The following is an 18,152-nucleotide window of genomic DNA, read 5'->3' on the forward strand; positions in this document are numbered from 1 at the left end:
GCTGGATGTCGCCAGCGCTCCATGGGATCATGTCGCTTTGTCGCTGGCGGTGAACGGGGCTCTCTAGCTCTCTACCCACAACTCTATTCCTCCACCCCATTAGACGTGCAGAGAGGAGGAGCTGGACATCATTTGACTCTGCAGAGCACCACTTTGATGCCGAGGTTGATTCTCCACATACCTGGGCGGGTCTACAAACGGACGCTGAGGATGCTTGAGCAGCATCCATTATCAACAATCTTGACTTCATTCAAAATATGGCAGCATCATATTGTTATTTAACAAGTAGCCTAGGCATATCGCTTTAGTTGGCTTGCACAGTAGCCTAATCTCTCCGAGTGTGGCAAAAGGACAGTGGAAATATTCGTCTTTGCCTGACGAGATCTGATCGATTGCCAATGTAGCCTACATCAACAAACCGGCTAATTTTGTCTAATTTTTCCTCAAAGATCGAGTCAGTCTTACAGCTTTATCTTGGTATTTGATGGTTTTTAAACAAGCTTGATGGGCCTTTTCTAACGGTGGATTCGTAAAGGGTATCTTAAAGGCTTTGTAACGTCTCTGACGTCATTTGCGTTTATTTTATTTTTTCCTGACATCAGCAGGATTCTGTCGTTTGGTGCAAACAGTCGCTGTTAATGGATTAAACTGTTTCGCATTAAACGATTTGATAACGTAATGAGTTAACCGCGACGTGATTATTTTTTTGTTACAGTTGAAAGACAAAGAAACATCAGAACTGTGGTAACAACAGACAAACACCTGGCATACATGTTTTTGTCCCTCGTCGTTTATCTCAGCAAGATTTGCCGTTATTTCTCCATGTTTAGCTCCGACAGACTCACGGTTCCTGGATATGTCAGTAGTCGGCTACACAACCGGAGGACGGGCTCCGACCCCAGGGCTGTGTCTCCGGGGATCAGCACCGACGTCCAGGTCGTGTTGGAAGTCTCTCTTCCTGCGTTGCGCTCCGCAGTCAAAACGCTGAAGTCCTCCAAAGATACAGGAGACATGGAAGAGACTCGCCGAGCCATTGCTGAAACTTTCCAGCTGGTTGAGGAGGCCTGGGTCCTGCCCACAGTGGGTCGTCAGGTAGCAGAGGAGATCTGCAACAGGATCCGGCTGGATGGGGGTCTGGAGCTTCTCTTGCAGCTGTTGCAGACCCCTGCTGTAGAAATCACATACGAGTCTGCCAAGCTGCTTGAGCAGATATTGGTCTCAGAAAACAGGTAAGGGAACATAAAGTAGGCTATGTTGTTCAAATAGGCCCTGAAATGTATTTCAACGTCAAGTTACAGTTAAATATGAATGAATATCATTGAACCCAGCTAACAATTTTTGGTTCCCCGAACGTTCTTTTTTAAAGGGATACTCCACTTTTTTTGGAAATAGAGATTGCTAATGTGACGTCACCAGTGACGTATTACCAGTGGTGAACGCAAAGCATTTTGGGAATCCGCGGCACAAAGACAAGGCAAGGCGCCAGACTTGATTGCATGGAGTAAAAGCAGTGTACAAGATGCCGTCTACCTGCGGCGTTGTAAACTGTAATAGCCGTTCTCACGGTGTAAACTATTCATCACATTTACGTAGGGGTGGAACAGTACACTGAAGTCATGGTTCGGTTCATACCTCGGTTCAGACATCACGGTTCGGTACAATGGAGTGAAAAGCAAAACAAGAAGGCAGAAGGCATTTTTATAAATTATTTTTTGTAAAAAAAGTTTTAATAATAAATGCATAGAACCAGTTTATTTGTAGTGCACTGAGAATAGTTTTACATAATTAGTTTATTAATTAAAATAATATTAATAAGACAAAATTTTTTTTTTTTCATTCATTTTAATTAACCCTAAATTTAATTGATTTCTGTATAAAATAAGACTACCATTAAAAACATTTGATTTTCTATTTTAATCAATGTAGAATATGTAACTTTGCTCTTTGGACAAGAAATTAAAACCAATGCGACACGAGTAATGTCCAAAAGATGGAACCCACGGACTGTTTTGAAATGGGCTTGGATAAATATGTTTTAAAACAGTGTGTGTGTGTGTGTTTGGTTGACCGTTGTTACAGTTTGACAAGAGTTTAGAGTGTGACAAAAGCACAATGTTGTGTTTTATTGCGAGTGTACACACATATAAGTAAACACTTTGCAGTTCTGTTTGAATTATGTCCTGTATGAACAAAATGACGAAGTATGCTTTTATGTTTCCACTGTTCGACGCCCGCGACCCCTCCCTCCCTCTCTCTCTCTAGCGGGAACACACGTACACTCCTAAATTGCAATCTTAACATGAATTCTGACTGCATGCTGCATGCAGATAGACGAGAGAGTGCGATGAGTGTGGTGCATAAAACATTAGGATACCTTTGAACGGACGACAGTTTTCTGCCCCACTTTTACAATCTCCAGGTCCTGGACCCATCCATCTGTAAAAAAGACTTGGGCCTGCTGCAGCGACTTGAAGTTACTGAAAACTTCGTGTGTGTATGCACTAACATTTAATATCATGTAGTTATATATATATATGGGTGCTGGAAGTTGGGCAGCAGGTTGACGTCTCCTGACCAGTCACTATATGCTCATACGGATCCAGTCCTTTGATTTCCTTTATTTTCTCCTCGTATCTCGTCTTTGCATTATCATTTAGCTTTAGGCGATATGGTCAGACAATATTATCTTTAGCCCGCTGCATTTTGTAGGATTATAATGTTTTTCACACTACTGTTTGTTTTGTTTTTTTCATGCCAGAAAGCAAGCCTGCTATGTGCCAGCCCATGTAAACTGGCCAAACATACCCATAATTCTTTGGGTTCTGATGACGTTGCCGCCCACTTGGTCACATGTCTTAGCGATCTCTATAGGCTTATTTTACAACTCCCCCAGAGTTAAACTGTTGAGTTTTACCGTTTTTGAATCCATTCAGCCGATCTCCGGTTCTGCCGGTAACACTTTTAGCATAGCTTAGCATAGATCATTGAAGTGGACAAGACCATTAGCATTTCTCAAAAAAAAAAATGACCAAAGAGTTTCGATATTTTTCCTATTTAAAACTTGACTCTTCTGTAGTTACATCGTGCACTAAGACCGACGGAAAATGTAAAGTTGCGATTTTCTAGGCTGATATGGCTAGGAACTATACTCTCATTCCTGCGTAGTAATCAAGAAACTTTACTGCCGTACCATGAGTGCAGCAGGCGCAGGTCCCGGTCACGTTGGAAGTTGCCGAGCTGGGGACTATTTTCAGGCGCTGCGTCATATCATTACGCCTGCTACACTCATGGTACGGCAGTAAAGTTTCTTGATTACTACGCAGGAATGAGAGTATAGTTCCTAGCCATATCAGCCTAGAAAATCGGTCTTAGTGCACGATGTAACTACAGAAGAGTCAAGTTTTAAATAGGAAAAATATCGAAACTCTTTGGTCATTTTTTTTTGAGAAATGCTAATGGTCTTGTCTACTTCAATGATGTATGCTAAGCTATGCTAAAAGTGGTACCGCCAGAACCGGAGATCGGCTGAATGGATTCAAAAACGGTAAAACTCAACAGTTTACCTCTGGGGGAGTTATAAAATAAGCCTATTTCCAAAAAAAGTGGAGTATCCCTTTAAGGTTTGTTTTTGGTTAGCCAGGAAAGTTTTCTTAGTTAAATAACTTTATTATAACGTTACTTTAACGTTCCCCTAACGTTATTTTTAAAGTCCCCATGAATTCAAAATTGACCATACTTTGTTTGCCTAAATTGATCGTTTTGTGGTGAACAATTCATCCATGCAAGTCAATCCACAAAAAAATTTTTTTTGGCTTCGTAATCTTTAATCAAAATCTGAAATTTCCCCTCTCCTCTGCATTGGAGGACCTTCCCTGATGACGTAGGTTTGACGGTTTGGGTGTCTGCTTAACATCCGTAACCACGCCCCTTCAACTGACAGTAGACAGGCTGAATGACAACACCTACTTTTCTAGATCCAATCAGGTGCTAGTTGGAAAAAAAGCCACGCCCACTATTTTGCCTCATTTAGTATTCCGTTTCTCTCGGAAATACGTCACAACACTTTAGAAAAGTCTTTTGAAACTTCCGGTTCACGGGGACTTTAAATAATATTAAAGCTGCAGTCCGTATCTTTTCCTCTTTGTCGCCATCTCTCTGTTAGAAATCTGTAACTGCAGTGATTCGCGGAATTATCATCTTTACGTGGGTTGTACATCGGCATGAAACAGCGCGGATGAACACAGTGTTTTCAGGCGAGTGGTGCTGTCAGTCACCGCGCTGTGTGGATACTGTCATACAGAATCACAGATTCACTTTTTGAAAGTTTGACCAACATAAGAATTTTCATAAGAAAATGTCTTCTGAACAAGTAAGTAACATCCATTTTTGTTCTGACCAACTAAGGGGGAAAAAGCATTCGACATGATAAGCTTCGTTAGATTTAATCAACGCGATTTACAGCAACCGTGCAAATTATAGCCTACTTTGTTCTCAAATTGTTCATGTTAACAACATCACATCAGCATTGCGTGACTAATGTTAAATTTAATGTGTTTTATGGTTACCTGTGTAGTTCAGAATTCATATTCTCCATAATAGCAAAACGAGAAAGGCACAACAAAGGAAACTCCATAACTGTGTGAAATGAATTAAGAAAACGTACTGATACACGATTGAACTATTGAAATGTCTTAACTTACTTGTTCAGCAGAAAAAAGCCGTCTCTTCCGTTTTGAACCCCTTCAAAACACGGAGTTCATGCACTTTTCAAAAGCCCCGCCGATGTTTAAATCCTTGTGTTCTTATGAGACGGTTTCTTTTCTTTCTCTAGCCACCTTAAATCCGAAGTACGAAGTCTTTTGGGTTTTATAACTGCTGAATCTCCAGTTGACACTGATGATTGTTGTTTGGATCTTTCTGGATGCCATAAGTTTAATTATGTAAAGTGCTGCGAGAAAAGCTAACCGTTTTGAATCTAGCTATGGCAAGCAGATAGTTTTGACCACTGGCAGAATACGTTTTTTTTAATATAATTATTTTGGATTATTTTTAACTTAAAAAAGCTACGGACTGCAGCTTTAAATTGGTCTAATATGTAAGATTTAACGTTAAAGGCTATTTAACAGGGTAGGCTATAGGCTATCCAGATTTGAAATTTCTTCAGCAACAAATAACTTTAACACAATATGGTCTTTAAAATATGAAATATATATTTACAGACATTACAAAAATGAATAAACAATCATTTGGCAATGTTATTTATCACCTTGATATCACCTATATAGGCCTATCAGTAGGCTACATTTAAATGCTATAGGCATTTATTTCTTACCACAGTGCGGGACATGCTACTTTTGGTCCGTAAACAAAAATATCTTATCGATTAGCATCATGTTCTTTTCAATAAGTGTGTCAGATCTATTCAAAATCATATTTATTAATTATAAGTAATTATTCAATAAAGATATTGATAAACATAATTAGTCAGTCAGCCAGTAAAACGAAATTTACAGTTAAAATGCGCGGTTTTCTGTGGAAGAAACAAGTGGTACTCACTCACTGCAGAGTCAAAGGGATTAGTCCAGCTCCACCTCTCTGGAGCTCAAAGGGGGTGGGATTAGTCCAGCTCCTCCTCTCTGGAGCTCAAAGGGGGTGGGATTAGTCCAGCCCCTCCTCTCTGGAGCTCTAAGGGGGTGGAGGGCTAGAGTTTTGGGTAGTAGGTAGCTGTTGTTGGATATTCTAGCTCCACTCATTAGGCCCTAATTACATTCACTCCTCCTCGCTGGAGCTCTAGCGAGGAGGAGGTCCACGTAAGCTCCACCCATTTGCTCTGCAGTGAGCAGCTTCTCGGGAAGACAGGAGAAAGCTTGTGCTGGAGAGACATAGCCTACATAAATGGCCAAAGCATTATTTTCAGAGCCCTGTATTGTAATATATTGGATATAATATTAACCTCAATGGAAATAATATAAAATAATATAAAAAATTGTGGCAGAAGTTCTGGAACACCTATTGCTTTCTGAAACACATTTAAATAGGTTTTAAACAGTTTTACTACTTTTGTTGCCATTTTTGTGAGCTTAAGGCCACTTCATACATCCACTAAAAAGTAAAATGTAAATTCAAAAGGGTCTTGTGTCATTTATTTGTAGTTGCCACTTGGTTGGATTACTATAGTGTATTTGTTGGACAGAAGGCTTTTGCTTCAGAATTCTTTTAAATGCTCGTTTTTGTATTTCTTTGCAGGGATTATGTGGCCCGTATGGGCCTTGGGGTCATACTGAACCTGACCCGTGAGCAGGAGGACGCCCAGCTGGCACGAAGTGTGTCGGGCATCCTTGAGCACATGTTTAAACACACAGAGGAGACATCTGCGCAGCTCATCACTAACGGGGCACTGGACACCCTCCTGTACTGGTGCCGTGGAACAGACCCAACTGTACTGCGGCACTGCGCTGTGGCCCTGGCAAACTGCGCCATGCATGGCGGGCACAGCTGCCAGCGTCTGATGATCGAAAAACAGGCGGCTGAATGGCTGTTCCCTCTGGCGTTCTCCAAAGAGGACGAGCTGATCCGGTTCCATGCCTGCCTGGCCGTGGCTGTACTGGCGGCCAACAGGGAGATAGAGAAAGAAGTGGTGAAGTCTGGTACTCTGGAGCTGGTGGAGCCCTTCATCGCCTCCTTAGACCCTGATGAGTTTGCACGCAACCTTTTGGACAGCGCAGACAGCATGCAGGGCCGCACGGCGACAGACCTGCAGCACTTGCTGCCCCTGCTGGATGGCACACGTCTTGAGGGGAAATGCATCGCCGTGTTCTACCTGTGCGTGGAGACTAGTATCAAGTCCCGTCAACGTAATACCAAGGTCAGACAGACACTATATTCGATTCTCTAGGCCTTCCCCAACTAACAAAAATATGTTCCAATGAACAATTTGCTAATGTTCCAATTAAAGGAGAACTCCGGCGCAAAATGAACCTTTGGTCTAATTACACATTGTTACCTAGTGAACCGTTATCTGAGATTTGTTTTCATGATTATCGAATGTAAATAGTTTTATCTCTAAAAACAGTTTAGCCTATAAAGCTAGTATAACGCTAGTATATTGGGCATGGAGTAATGACAAATAAAAATCGCTTGTTAATACCACTAACAAGGCTCAAAATAGCCCCACACTAACAAGGTAGCATAATGAGTAGGGGTGGAACGGTACATGTATTCGTATCGAACCGAAACGGTACGGGCGTCACGGTTCGGTGCACGAATTTACACGGAGAATACACGGTATAAAAATTAATAAAAACTCGCGTGCAAATTAATTAATGTAATGCGGAACTACTGTTAGATACGCGGGTTCTTTAGGGACACATAATCTGTACCATCGGCTTAGCTCTGAACGTCCTATTCGCTTTGGACTAGCGTCGAACTAGACGCGAATTTGACGCTCTATTCGCGTTTGGTGTGACCGCATAATGAAGGCTGCGATGTCAAGATTGCAATGCTGGACTGTGTGTGTGTGTGTGTGTGCGCGCGCGAGAGAGAGAGAGAGAGGCGCGATCGAACTGTGTGTGTGTGTGAGAGAGAGAGAGAGAGAGAGAGAGAGAGAGAGAGAGAGAGGGAGAGAGAGAGAGAGGGAGAGAGGGAGAGAGGGAGAGAGAGAGGGAGAGGGAGGGAGAGAGAGAGAGAGAGAGAGAGAGAGGAGAGAGGCGCGCGGCCGAACAGTGGAAACATAAAAAAAAACATACTCCGTAATTTTGTTCATACAGATCATTAAACCTGTGATATAAGTGTAAACCAAATATAAGTGTTTACTTATATTTGTGTACACTCGCAATAAAACACAACATTGTGCACACTGTAAACTCTAGTCAAACTGTAACCTACAACTGTCACTCAACCAAAATCACACACACACACACACACACACACACACACACACACACACACACACACACACACACACACACACACACACACACACACACACACACACACACACACACACACACACACACACACACACACTGTTTTAAAAGAAAAACATATTTATCCAACTCCATTTCAAAACAGTCTGTGGGTCCCATCTTTTGGACATTCGTCATATCGCATTGGTTTTCATTTCTCGTCCTCGGAGCACTAATCTTACACACTCTACATTGATTAAAAAAGAAAATCGAATGTGTTTTTAATGGTAGTATTATTTTAACAGAAATCAATTATTTATAATTCAGATAAGAATAATGTTAAATTGTTAATTAATAATGTTAATTAAAATTAAGGAAAACAAATATATTGATCTGAAATATAGCAAATTAATTTTAAATTAATTCAGGTACAATTACCAAACATATCGCAAGGTCTTTTTGTCTTTTCATTGATTTAATTAATAAACTAATTATATAAAACTATTGTCAGTGCACTACAAATAAACTGGTTCTATGCCTTTATATAATAAAACTTATTTAAAAAATACAATGCATTCTGCATTTTTGTTTTGCTTTTCCCTCCATTGTACCGAAATCGTACCGAACCGTGATGTCTGAACCGAGGTATGAACCGAACCGTGACTTCTGTGTACCGTTCCACCCCTAATAATGAGGGTCCCTACCTTCAAACCGAAGCATTGAGAACTTTGTCAGTGTCCAGACAGTTTAATAAGAAGATATTTTAAACATACAGTCAACTTCGCGTATACAGGCAGAAGCCATCTTTGAAAAAGAGTCTCTACCAGTTGATCTACGAACGCCGATCCAAGTGCGCTGGTGAGATGTGAACGAGCTATAAGTTGTGATAAGGTGAGCGCGAACAGCAGGCTTGGATCGGCGTTCGTAGATTGACTGGTAGAGACTCTTTTTCAAAGATGGCTCCTGCCTGTATACGCGAAGTTGACTGTATGTATAAAATATCTTCTTATTAAACTGTCTGGACACTGACAAATTTCTCAATGCTTCGGTTTGAAGGTAGGGACCCTCATTATGCTACCGTGCTAGTGTGGGGCTATTTTGAGCCTTGTTAGTGGTATTAACAAGCGATTTTTATTTGTCATTGATCTATGCCCAATATATTAGCGTTATACTAGCTTTATAGGCTAAACTGTTTTTAGAGATAAAACTATTTACATTCGATAATCATGAAAACAAATCTCAGATAACGGTTGACTAGGAAACAATGTGTAATTAGACCAAAGGTTCATTTTGCGCCGGAGTTCTCCTTTAAGTTACGTTATTTGTGAATGTTCTCAGAGCATTGAAAACATCAAGTTTTTTAAATGTAAAAAAATAAAAAATTCCTTGGCTTGGTTATGTGAACATTAGAGAAAACATTAAGGAAATGTGTTATCTATGTTATCATTTTGCAAGTACTATGGGAACGTTACATTCGAATGTTCTCTAGTCTAAACCATCTGAAAAAAGTAGTAAGTAGAAACATTTTAAAAACATTAGACTAATGCCCAACTAAAATGTTTCAAAAAACATTACTGGAAGAACACGTTCATAACTTTGTCTGAGACTGTTCCCTGTTAGCTGAAATGTGTGAGAGCATGTGTCTTAGTATATAGTGTATATATTTATATAAAATATAATAAATCTCTCTCTCTTTCTGTGTGTATATATATATATATATATATATATATATATATATATATAGTTTTATTTAATTAATACAGATATATAGTACCAAGACATGAGAATAAGTAATATATAAAATAAAATATTCATACATTTAATAAATCCGGTAATAAATCAGGTAAAATCCTGGATCTTTCTACCCGGGTATTTCAGGAGAGTGGAGCTGTTCAGGGTCTAGAAAAATCGAATAAAAATTATTATGCAATATAAAAACATAACATATAATCATATAATAACTAAGGCACAAGTATACAAAATATATAAAGTATATTCATACATTTAATGAATATTAAGTATTGGATCTTTCTACTCAGATATTTCAGGAGATTGGGGCTGTCCAGAGTCTAAAGAGGATCGTCATGTACTCCAGTAATGCCACTGTCTGCTCTTTGGCTAAGCGGGCCTTAACAATGATGAGTGAGGACGTCCCGAAGCGTATCCTGTCATCTGTACCCAACTGGAAGAGTGGAGAGGTGCAGACCTGGCTTCAGCAGATTGGCTTCACTGCATTCACTGAACGGTTTCAGGTTTGTACACAGCTCCTATTTCCTGTTCAGCTGAACAAGATAATGGTGAAAGATATGATGATATCATGCCGATGTTTGCTGTGGACTTAATCACAGTTTTCTGCACCATATCTCTCAGGAACTGCAGGTAGATGGAGATCTGCTGCTCAATATCACAGAACAGGATCTGATCCAGGATCTGGCCATGACATCTGGACTCACTCGGAAGAGGCTAGTGCTACTTAATTCTTGGAAAAGTATTCATTCTTAAAAATATTTATAGAAATGTTCATAATCATAATTAGGGTCCAAAAGATTAAAAATCTAATTTAAAAACCTGGAGGTTTTAGGATTTTGAGAAATGAAAAGAAATAAAAAATAATTTTAAACAAATGTTATAATGTACACTGGGGGTCAAAAGTTTGGAATAATTAACATTCTTAAATGTTTTTGAAAGAAGTCTCTTATCATGCTCACCAAGGCTGCATATATTTGAAACAAAAATACAGTAACACAGTAATATTGTGAAATTATTACATATTAAAACAACTGTTTTCTATGTGAATATATTTTCCAATGTGATTAATTCCTGTGATAGTAAAGCTGAATTCTCAGCAGTCATTACTTTAGCCCCAGTGTAAATTGAAATGAAAAAAAAAAGAGGCAAAATGGAGGCATTTTATCATAACCTGTAGCAATTCTCTGTACAGATTTCTTAGAGATCTGCGTGTGCTGAAGACCTACGCCAACTACTCCACATGTGACCCCAATAACCTGGCAGACTGGCTGGCCGATGTAGACCCGCGATTCCGTCAGTACACCTACGGCTTAATTCAGTCTGGAGTTGATCGGAACAATATTGCCAAGATTACAGACGAACAGTTGCTGTCTGACTGCCATATAGAGAATGGCATCCATCGTGCCAAGATCCTTTCTACCGCCAGCTGCCCTGCTAAACAGTTAACTGATTCCCAGCCTGCAGGCCCTGATGTGTTCATCAGCTACCGTCGCACTACGGGTTCACAGCTTGCCAGGTCAGACCACAAATGAGATGGCTCTTATCCATCTTATCATCATCATCCGTTTAGTAACCAAAGTTTTTTTTATTACTTTGACCATGTAACTCTTAAAGACTTTAAAGTTAATCTTTAAAATCACTTTTAATTTAATAACGCCGTTAAATGTAATCTTGACTGCTCTTTTGAAATGTTAAATGCAAATCTCAAAATATAAATCCATTTTTTCATACTTTGCATACTGTGAAAAATGGATTTACCATTTGTGATTCCTAAATTAACTTGTAGCTTTTTTAAATCATTATTTTTAATTTATTTAGACAACGTAGTACATAATTTGAATATCAACCATTTATTGTTTTGAAATAATCTAAATCTCCTGTTCTTTTCTTTCTCTGCAGCCTACTGAAGGTGCATCTACAGTTACATGGTTTCAGCGTCTTCATCGACGTGGAGAAACTGGAAGCCGGCAGGTTCGAGGAGAAGCTGATCACGAGCGTGCACCGAGCTCGAAACTTCATCTTGGTGCTGTCAGCCAATGCGTTGGACAAATGTATGGGCGACGTGGCTATGAAAGACTGGGTTCATAAGGTTAGAGAGAGAAATCCTTTCTGTGATTAAGCTTTACTTTTATAAATAAAGTCATTTTTTACACTGATCAAGGTTCAGTTCATTACACAAAAATGCTGCACTTCAACTGGAAAACTCAGGCCTTAAGGCTTGAGTCATAGTCATCATTACCTAAATCCCTATTTGAGAATCCATAAATCTATTCTCAGAAAATGCCAAAACGCCCTTCTGCCAACACTTTGAAGTATGTAATTATGTGTATTAATATTGTCAGTGAGGCTAAACGATTTAATTTGTCATCCACAGGAGATTGTCACTGCTCTGAATGAGAAGAAGAACATTGTTCCTGTCACTGATAACTTTGTGTGGCCCGATCCGGCCTCTCTGCCGGAGGACATGAGGACCATTCTCAAATTTAATGGCATTAAGTAAGTCAACACTCTGTCTCGCTAAACATGTTGGTGCAGTTACTCTTTAACATATAATATGTACTAACTTTAGGACTCCTAATTTTTTTTTCACTAAGAGTAATTCACGAAGCATTTTAGCCCTAAAAGTAGCACCTAAGTCTGGGACAGCTTAAAAGAAGTCGAGAGGACTCCTAAATCACTAAGACCTATTCACAAAGGATTGTAGTGCATACCACCGCCTCTCGCAGTCGTCCGGGGTCCGTGACACAAGCGGGAATGCTGCATTGATCTGCAAACAAATCCTCTCCCATTCTCACGCTTAGTTTTGCTTGATATCCCAGTGCCGAATTTCCCTTTTATTATGTTTTTTTTTCCAGCACCAACTGGGCCAGCAGCAGTAACTGATCCTGTGTCCAGTTGGGCTTTCTTTTCCGTTTTGGCGAGTTCATAATTAGGGATGGGAATCGAAAACCGGTTCCACTCGAGAACCGGTTCTAAATTTTACGATCCATCGATATTGTATGCCCTCGACGTTAACGAGTCCTCTTATCGATGCTCCTGCTCTGTCCCTTTTGTCCTTTATCAAGCACCATAGCACCGCGTCCAAAGCTAATCTTTGTCCTGCAAAGTCTTATTTGATCAGTGAGTAAAATTGTCTCTCTCTGGTAATGTAGATGAACCGCTGCGCTTGTGACAGGGCGCATGTTAAACTGATCGAGCAGAAAGAGAGAGAGAGAGAGAGCGAGAGAGCCCCGGTCGCGCGCACGCACTCTCTCTCTTCGGAGCAAGGCGAAAGTAGGCTTTACTGTCTCAAAACTAAGCGCTGTCTTCCTCTCTCCCTCGCACATATTAATCAAAATAAACGACACGATGGTAAGGTAGGGAGACTAAAGTTTTTTGTGGAGCATTCGGAGATTTGTTTTTCCTGAATTGCCGCTGGGTGTGAATTGTGCTAAAATACGTTGCCTTATCTTCTCTGAAAAGTGTTCCGCACATTCAGCTGACATAATCACACTTCAAATAAACGAAAAAAACGATCCAGTGATGAAATGTTTTCTGTGATGACACACATCTTGTGGGATGTCCCAACTGCCGGGATAATCACACAACGAGCACACGTCCGATAATGACACGTCCAATTCGCGAACTAATTACTCATTTGAACCGATTCGTTTTAATGAATGGTTAAAACAACTGATCTTTCCAACACTGAACTCACGGGGCGTTTAATCGGTGTATAACTAATCGGTAACACTTTACAATAAGGTTCCATTTATTACATAAAAAGTACAGTTTGCTTAGTCAAGTGTAAGCTTTAAAACAAATAAAACAACTTGTTTTTTCCCCCGAAAAAGACTACTTTTTCCCTCACAGTGCTATCAGGAATCGATAAGAGAATCGTTAAAGAATTGGATCGATAAGCAGAATCGTTAGTGGCATTGATATTGATAAAATCTTATCAATTCCCATCCCTATTCATAATCCACCGTCATTCAACTAATACATTACTTCAATAGGAGCAACATTTCCTTGCTTTAATTAGTCTATTTAGGCTAATAGGATGTCAATTAATTAAACAAGTGTTAATGCAAGTGTCGTTTTTCATTTTTAGGCAAGTGGCAGTTTTCATTAGGGTATTAGGCTACCTTGATTTAATTTAATTTAATTCACAACTTTTCTCTCTCTCTGCCTTTTTAGAATTACACTTCACTGGGGCCTGCACAAACATGATATGCATTTCGATGACATTACTATTATTATTTTGTGTAGGACAGACATATTAAGATGTCGTAATTCCATGATTTGTTGCGTCTGTGTTATGTTCCGCATGATGGCCCTGTCATCTAACAACCAATCACTGTGATCATTGCGAGGAAGCTCGTGCATGAGAATTGACGTCATCCATAGCAACGAAGACTCGCTCTTAGTTTAGGAGTTGTCATTTTTCGTTACTAAGAGTAGGTCTGAAAGGCGTTGTGAATAACCTTTAAGAGAAAACTCCTAGCAAAAATTGTCACGTATTTAGTTCTGTGTTCTGTCTTTGGGTTCATGCTTAGTGGTCATGTGTTTAGTCTTGTGGTTTTGTTATGTTTCTTGGTTAATTGTTCCCTGCGTGTTAATAGTCTTCCCAGGTGTTTCCCATTGACCACACCCTCTCGTTATCATGTTAGCTTATTTAAGCCTGTGTGTCTTGTGTAGTCTTGGTGAGTGCTTAATGTTTGTTAGCTGGTTGTTCTGTCCTGACCTTGTTTCTTGTTCCTGAGTTCACGTTTCTGTAGTTTCGAGTTTGTATGTTTAATAAATGCTGCAAATGGATCCTACTCTCTTGTTCACTTCAACCAGCCATGACCCAGCAAAGGATCCAACAGTTTTTTGCTCCCGCCAGGAGAATCGTCCGATGGATGAGTATGTGCGGGAGTTTTGTGAATTTTGCCAGGAGGTGGATATTGAGGACGCTGCTTTGAAAGACATGTTTGGTCGGGGATTCGACAAGTTCCTTTATTTACTTATGCCGTTTGACACCCCGCATTACACACTGGCACAGTATGTTGTCTTTGCCCTTTTCATAACCGACTCACCATTCAATGTGGGTTCGGTTCAAGGGGAGCCCCACAAGCTTACTTTATTCCCGAAAGCTGTGATCGCGGCGGAGGAGGCTGTCCCTGTGATCACGGTGGAGGAGGCTGTCCCGGATATCGCAGCGGAGGAACCTGTTCCTGAGATCGAGGGGGAGGAGGCTGTCCCTGAGATCGCGGCGGAGGAAGCTGTTCCCGAGATCGCGGCGGAGGAGGCTGTCCCTGAGATCGCGGCGGAGGAGGCTGTCCCTGAGATCGCGGCGGAGGAGGCTGTCCCTGAGATCGTGGCGGAGGAGGATGTTCCTGTGATCATGGTGGAGGAAGCTGTCCCCGAGATCGCGGCGGAGGAGGCTGTCCCTGAGATTGCGGCAGAGGAGGATGTCCCTGAGATCGTGGCGGAGGAGGATGTTCCTGTGATCATGGTGGAGGAAGCTGTCCCCGAGATCGCGGCGGAGGAGGCTGTCCCTGAGATCGTGGCGGAGGAGGCTGTCCCTGAGATTGCGGCAGAGGAGGATGTCCCTGAGATCGTGGCGGAGGAGGATGTTCCTGTGATCATGGTGGAGGAAGCTGTCCCCGAGATCGCGGCGGAGGAGGCTGTCCCTGAGATCGTGGCGGAGGAGGATGTTCCTGTGATCATGGTGGAGGAGGCTGTCCCGGAGATTGCGGCGGAGGAAGCTGTCCCGGAGATCGCGGCGGAGGAGGCTGTCCCTGAGATTGCGGCAGAGGAAGCTGTCCCGGAGATCGTGGCGGAGGAGGCTGTCCCCAAGATCGCGGCGGAGGAGGCTGCCCCTGAGATCGCGGCGGAGGAGGTTGTCCCTGAGATCGTGGTGGAGGAGGATGTTCCTGTGATCATGGTGGAGGAGGCTGTCCCTGAGATTGTGGCGGAGGAAGCTGTCCCGGAGATCGCGGCGGAGGAGGCTGTCCCTGAGATTGCGGCGGAGGAAGCTGTCCCGGAGATCGCGGCGGAGGAGGCTGTCCCCAAGATCGCGGCGGAGGAGGCTGTCCCTGAGATTGCGGCGGAGGAGGCTGTCCCTGAGATCGTGGCGGAGGAGGATGTTCCTGTGATCATGGTGGAGGAAGCTGTCCCCGAGATTGCGGCGGAGGAGGCTGTCCCTGAGATTGCGGCGGAGGAGGCTGTCCCTGAGATCGTGGCGGAGGAGGCTGTCCCCGAGATCGCGGTGGAGGAGGCTGTCCCCTAGATCGCGGCGGAGGAGGCTGTCCCCGAGATCGCGGCGGAGGAGGCTGTCCCCGAGATTGCGGCGGAGGAGGCTGTCCCCGAGATTCCGGCGGAGGAGGCTGTCCCCGAGATTGCGGCGGAGGAGGCTGTCCCCGAGATTGCGGCGGAGGAGGCTGTCCCCAAGATCGCGGCGGAGGAGGCTGTCCCCGAGATTGCGGCGGAGGAGGCTGTCCCTGAGATTGCGGCGGAGGAGGCTGTCCCTGAGATTGCGGCGGAGGAGGCTGTCCCTGAGATTGCGGTGGAGGAGGCTGTCCCTGGATTCGTCACGGAGAGCGAGGTCGAGTCTGTTTTCGAGCATGCCGTGGAGGTCGCTCGCGGGTTTGTTCTCGAGCACGCCGTAGAGGTCGCTCGAGAGTCAGTCTCGGAGCACGTCATGGAGGTCACTCTCAAACTTGACCCGGAACAGGTGGTAGAGGGCGCCACTGAGTTTGTTCCTGAACTGCCTGCCCCGCCCTGGTTGCAGGCACAGGTTATTTCATTGTTTGTCCGTCCCACCTCCCTCTTGGACTCCCTCTGTGTCACCACCACCCGGGACTTATGTTTGTGGAGCGTCTGGTATCCGCTCCTTAGAGGGGGGGATTCTGTTTCGTATTTAGTTCTGTGTTCTGTCTTTGGGTTCATGCTTAGTGGTCATGTGTTTAGTCTTGTAGTTTTGTTATGTTTCTTGGTTAATTGTTCCCTGCGTGTTAATAGTCTTCCCAGGTGTTTCCCATTGACCACACCCATTCGTTATCATGTTAGCTTATTTAAGCCTGTGTGTCTTGTGTAGTCTTGGTGAGTGCTTAATGTTTGTTAGCTGGTTGTTCTGTCCTGACCTTGTTTCTTGTTCCTGAGTTCACGTTTCTGTAGTTTTGAGTTTGTATGTTTAATAAATGCTGCAAATGGATCCTACTCTCTTGTTCACTTCAACCAGCCATGACAAAAATATTTTAGTGCGATTTAGGAGTACTCCTAGTGGTAAGATAAAATTCTTTGTGAATACGGCCCCAGATCCATATCCAATAAGAGCTTTTATTGTAGAGATTTGCACTTGTCTAATTGGAAAAATAATGAATGTAAATCTTTTCTCTTAATGTCACAGGTGGTCCCATGAGTATCAGGAAGCCACTATCGACAAGATTCTGCGCTTCCTACAGCCAAGATGCGTTTCCAAGACAGCGCAATGCCCCAGCCAAGAGCAACCAGATGCTGCAAAAACAGACAAAAAAGAGCCAGAAATAAAATAATGTTGCGTTCCCAATAATGGCCATCATGTAACCAGAACGCTCCTGTTAACCCTCAGAGGCCAGCGTTTCCTTTGGTTGTATGCATGTAGCTGGTCTAGATAGCTTACGGTTGAATTTTCTTGGAGAAAAAAATTTAATAAATGTAACCTACCCAGAGACGCAATGAAACTTTAAAGGTGCCGTCGCATTAGGGACATTTTGGCAAAATTTCACGGGAAGAAAAAGCCACGCGTCATAGTAGTGATGTATGATTCACAGCTTACACAGTCACTTTCAAACAAGCCAGCTTTCTGGTGGTCAATGTGGTGAAATTTGAAACCTGTTGTCAAATCTACATAGGGAAATCTATTACACTCACACAAAATTTGCGATTGCGTTGGATTCCGAACAACAATAAATGTGACCGCACCTTAAGGATTATTCTAATTCTAAGAATATTCCTCAATTGCAGTAATCATACTAGCTAAGTACTGACCACGTTCCCAGAATTGTGTGGGACATTTCTGTAACTCAGGAAGTTGAATCGATTTCTGCATTATCAATCGTATTTATGACATCAGCATAAAGCATAATCAGTCTCTGTTTATATGATAGATAATACTAGATAATCTTGCATTATAGCATTATCAATTGAAATATTAAAAAAGCCTTATGAAATGTAAATTTTTAATTTTTCTGAATTTGGTTTGCAGTAGGTTATTAAAAGCGTCAAATACACTGTAGTTCTATAAAAAGAGTTTCTGTTATTCTTTCGTGAATAATTACAGGTTTGTGCAGGTTTGTTATTTTATTTTATATCTTGCATCATTCACAAAGCAAAGAACAATTTTTCACATCTAAATCATAATGGTTATTCATCACCTCGTGCAGTATTAGAAAAAAAATCCTTTTAGACAGTGACATGACTTGAAATACTGCTGTAGAGGCTTTCCTAGGATTTGCAAGGATATTATGCAGCATATTTGAGTCACTGATACATTTT

General features: G+C 42.0%; 1 protein-coding gene across 1 annotated transcript; it reads left to right on the top strand.

The window, feature by feature from the left end:
- Positions 1–417: 417 nt before the first annotated feature.
- Positions 418–17,377, top strand: sarm1 (sterile alpha and TIR motif containing 1). The gene is made up of 8 exons (XM_056271203.1): positions 418–1,229; positions 6,247–6,865; positions 9,944–10,156; positions 10,275–10,366; positions 10,846–11,169; positions 11,553–11,742; positions 12,028–12,149; positions 17,026–17,377. The coding sequence occupies exons 1-8, from the start codon at positions 772–774 to the stop codon at positions 17,168–17,170; spliced, it is 2,163 nt and encodes a 720-aa protein (XP_056127178.1). The 5' UTR covers positions 418–771; the 3' UTR covers positions 17,171–17,377.
- The last annotated feature ends 775 nt before the right edge of the window (positions 17,378–18,152 follow it).

Source organism: Rhinichthys klamathensis, unplaced genomic scaffold, assembly GCF_029890125.1.
Source record: "Rhinichthys klamathensis goyatoka isolate OS25496 unplaced genomic scaffold, OSU_Roscu_1.1 h1tg000311l_1, whole genome shotgun sequence".
Taxonomy (NCBI): Eukaryota; Metazoa; Chordata; class Actinopteri; order Cypriniformes; family Leuciscidae; genus Rhinichthys; species Rhinichthys klamathensis.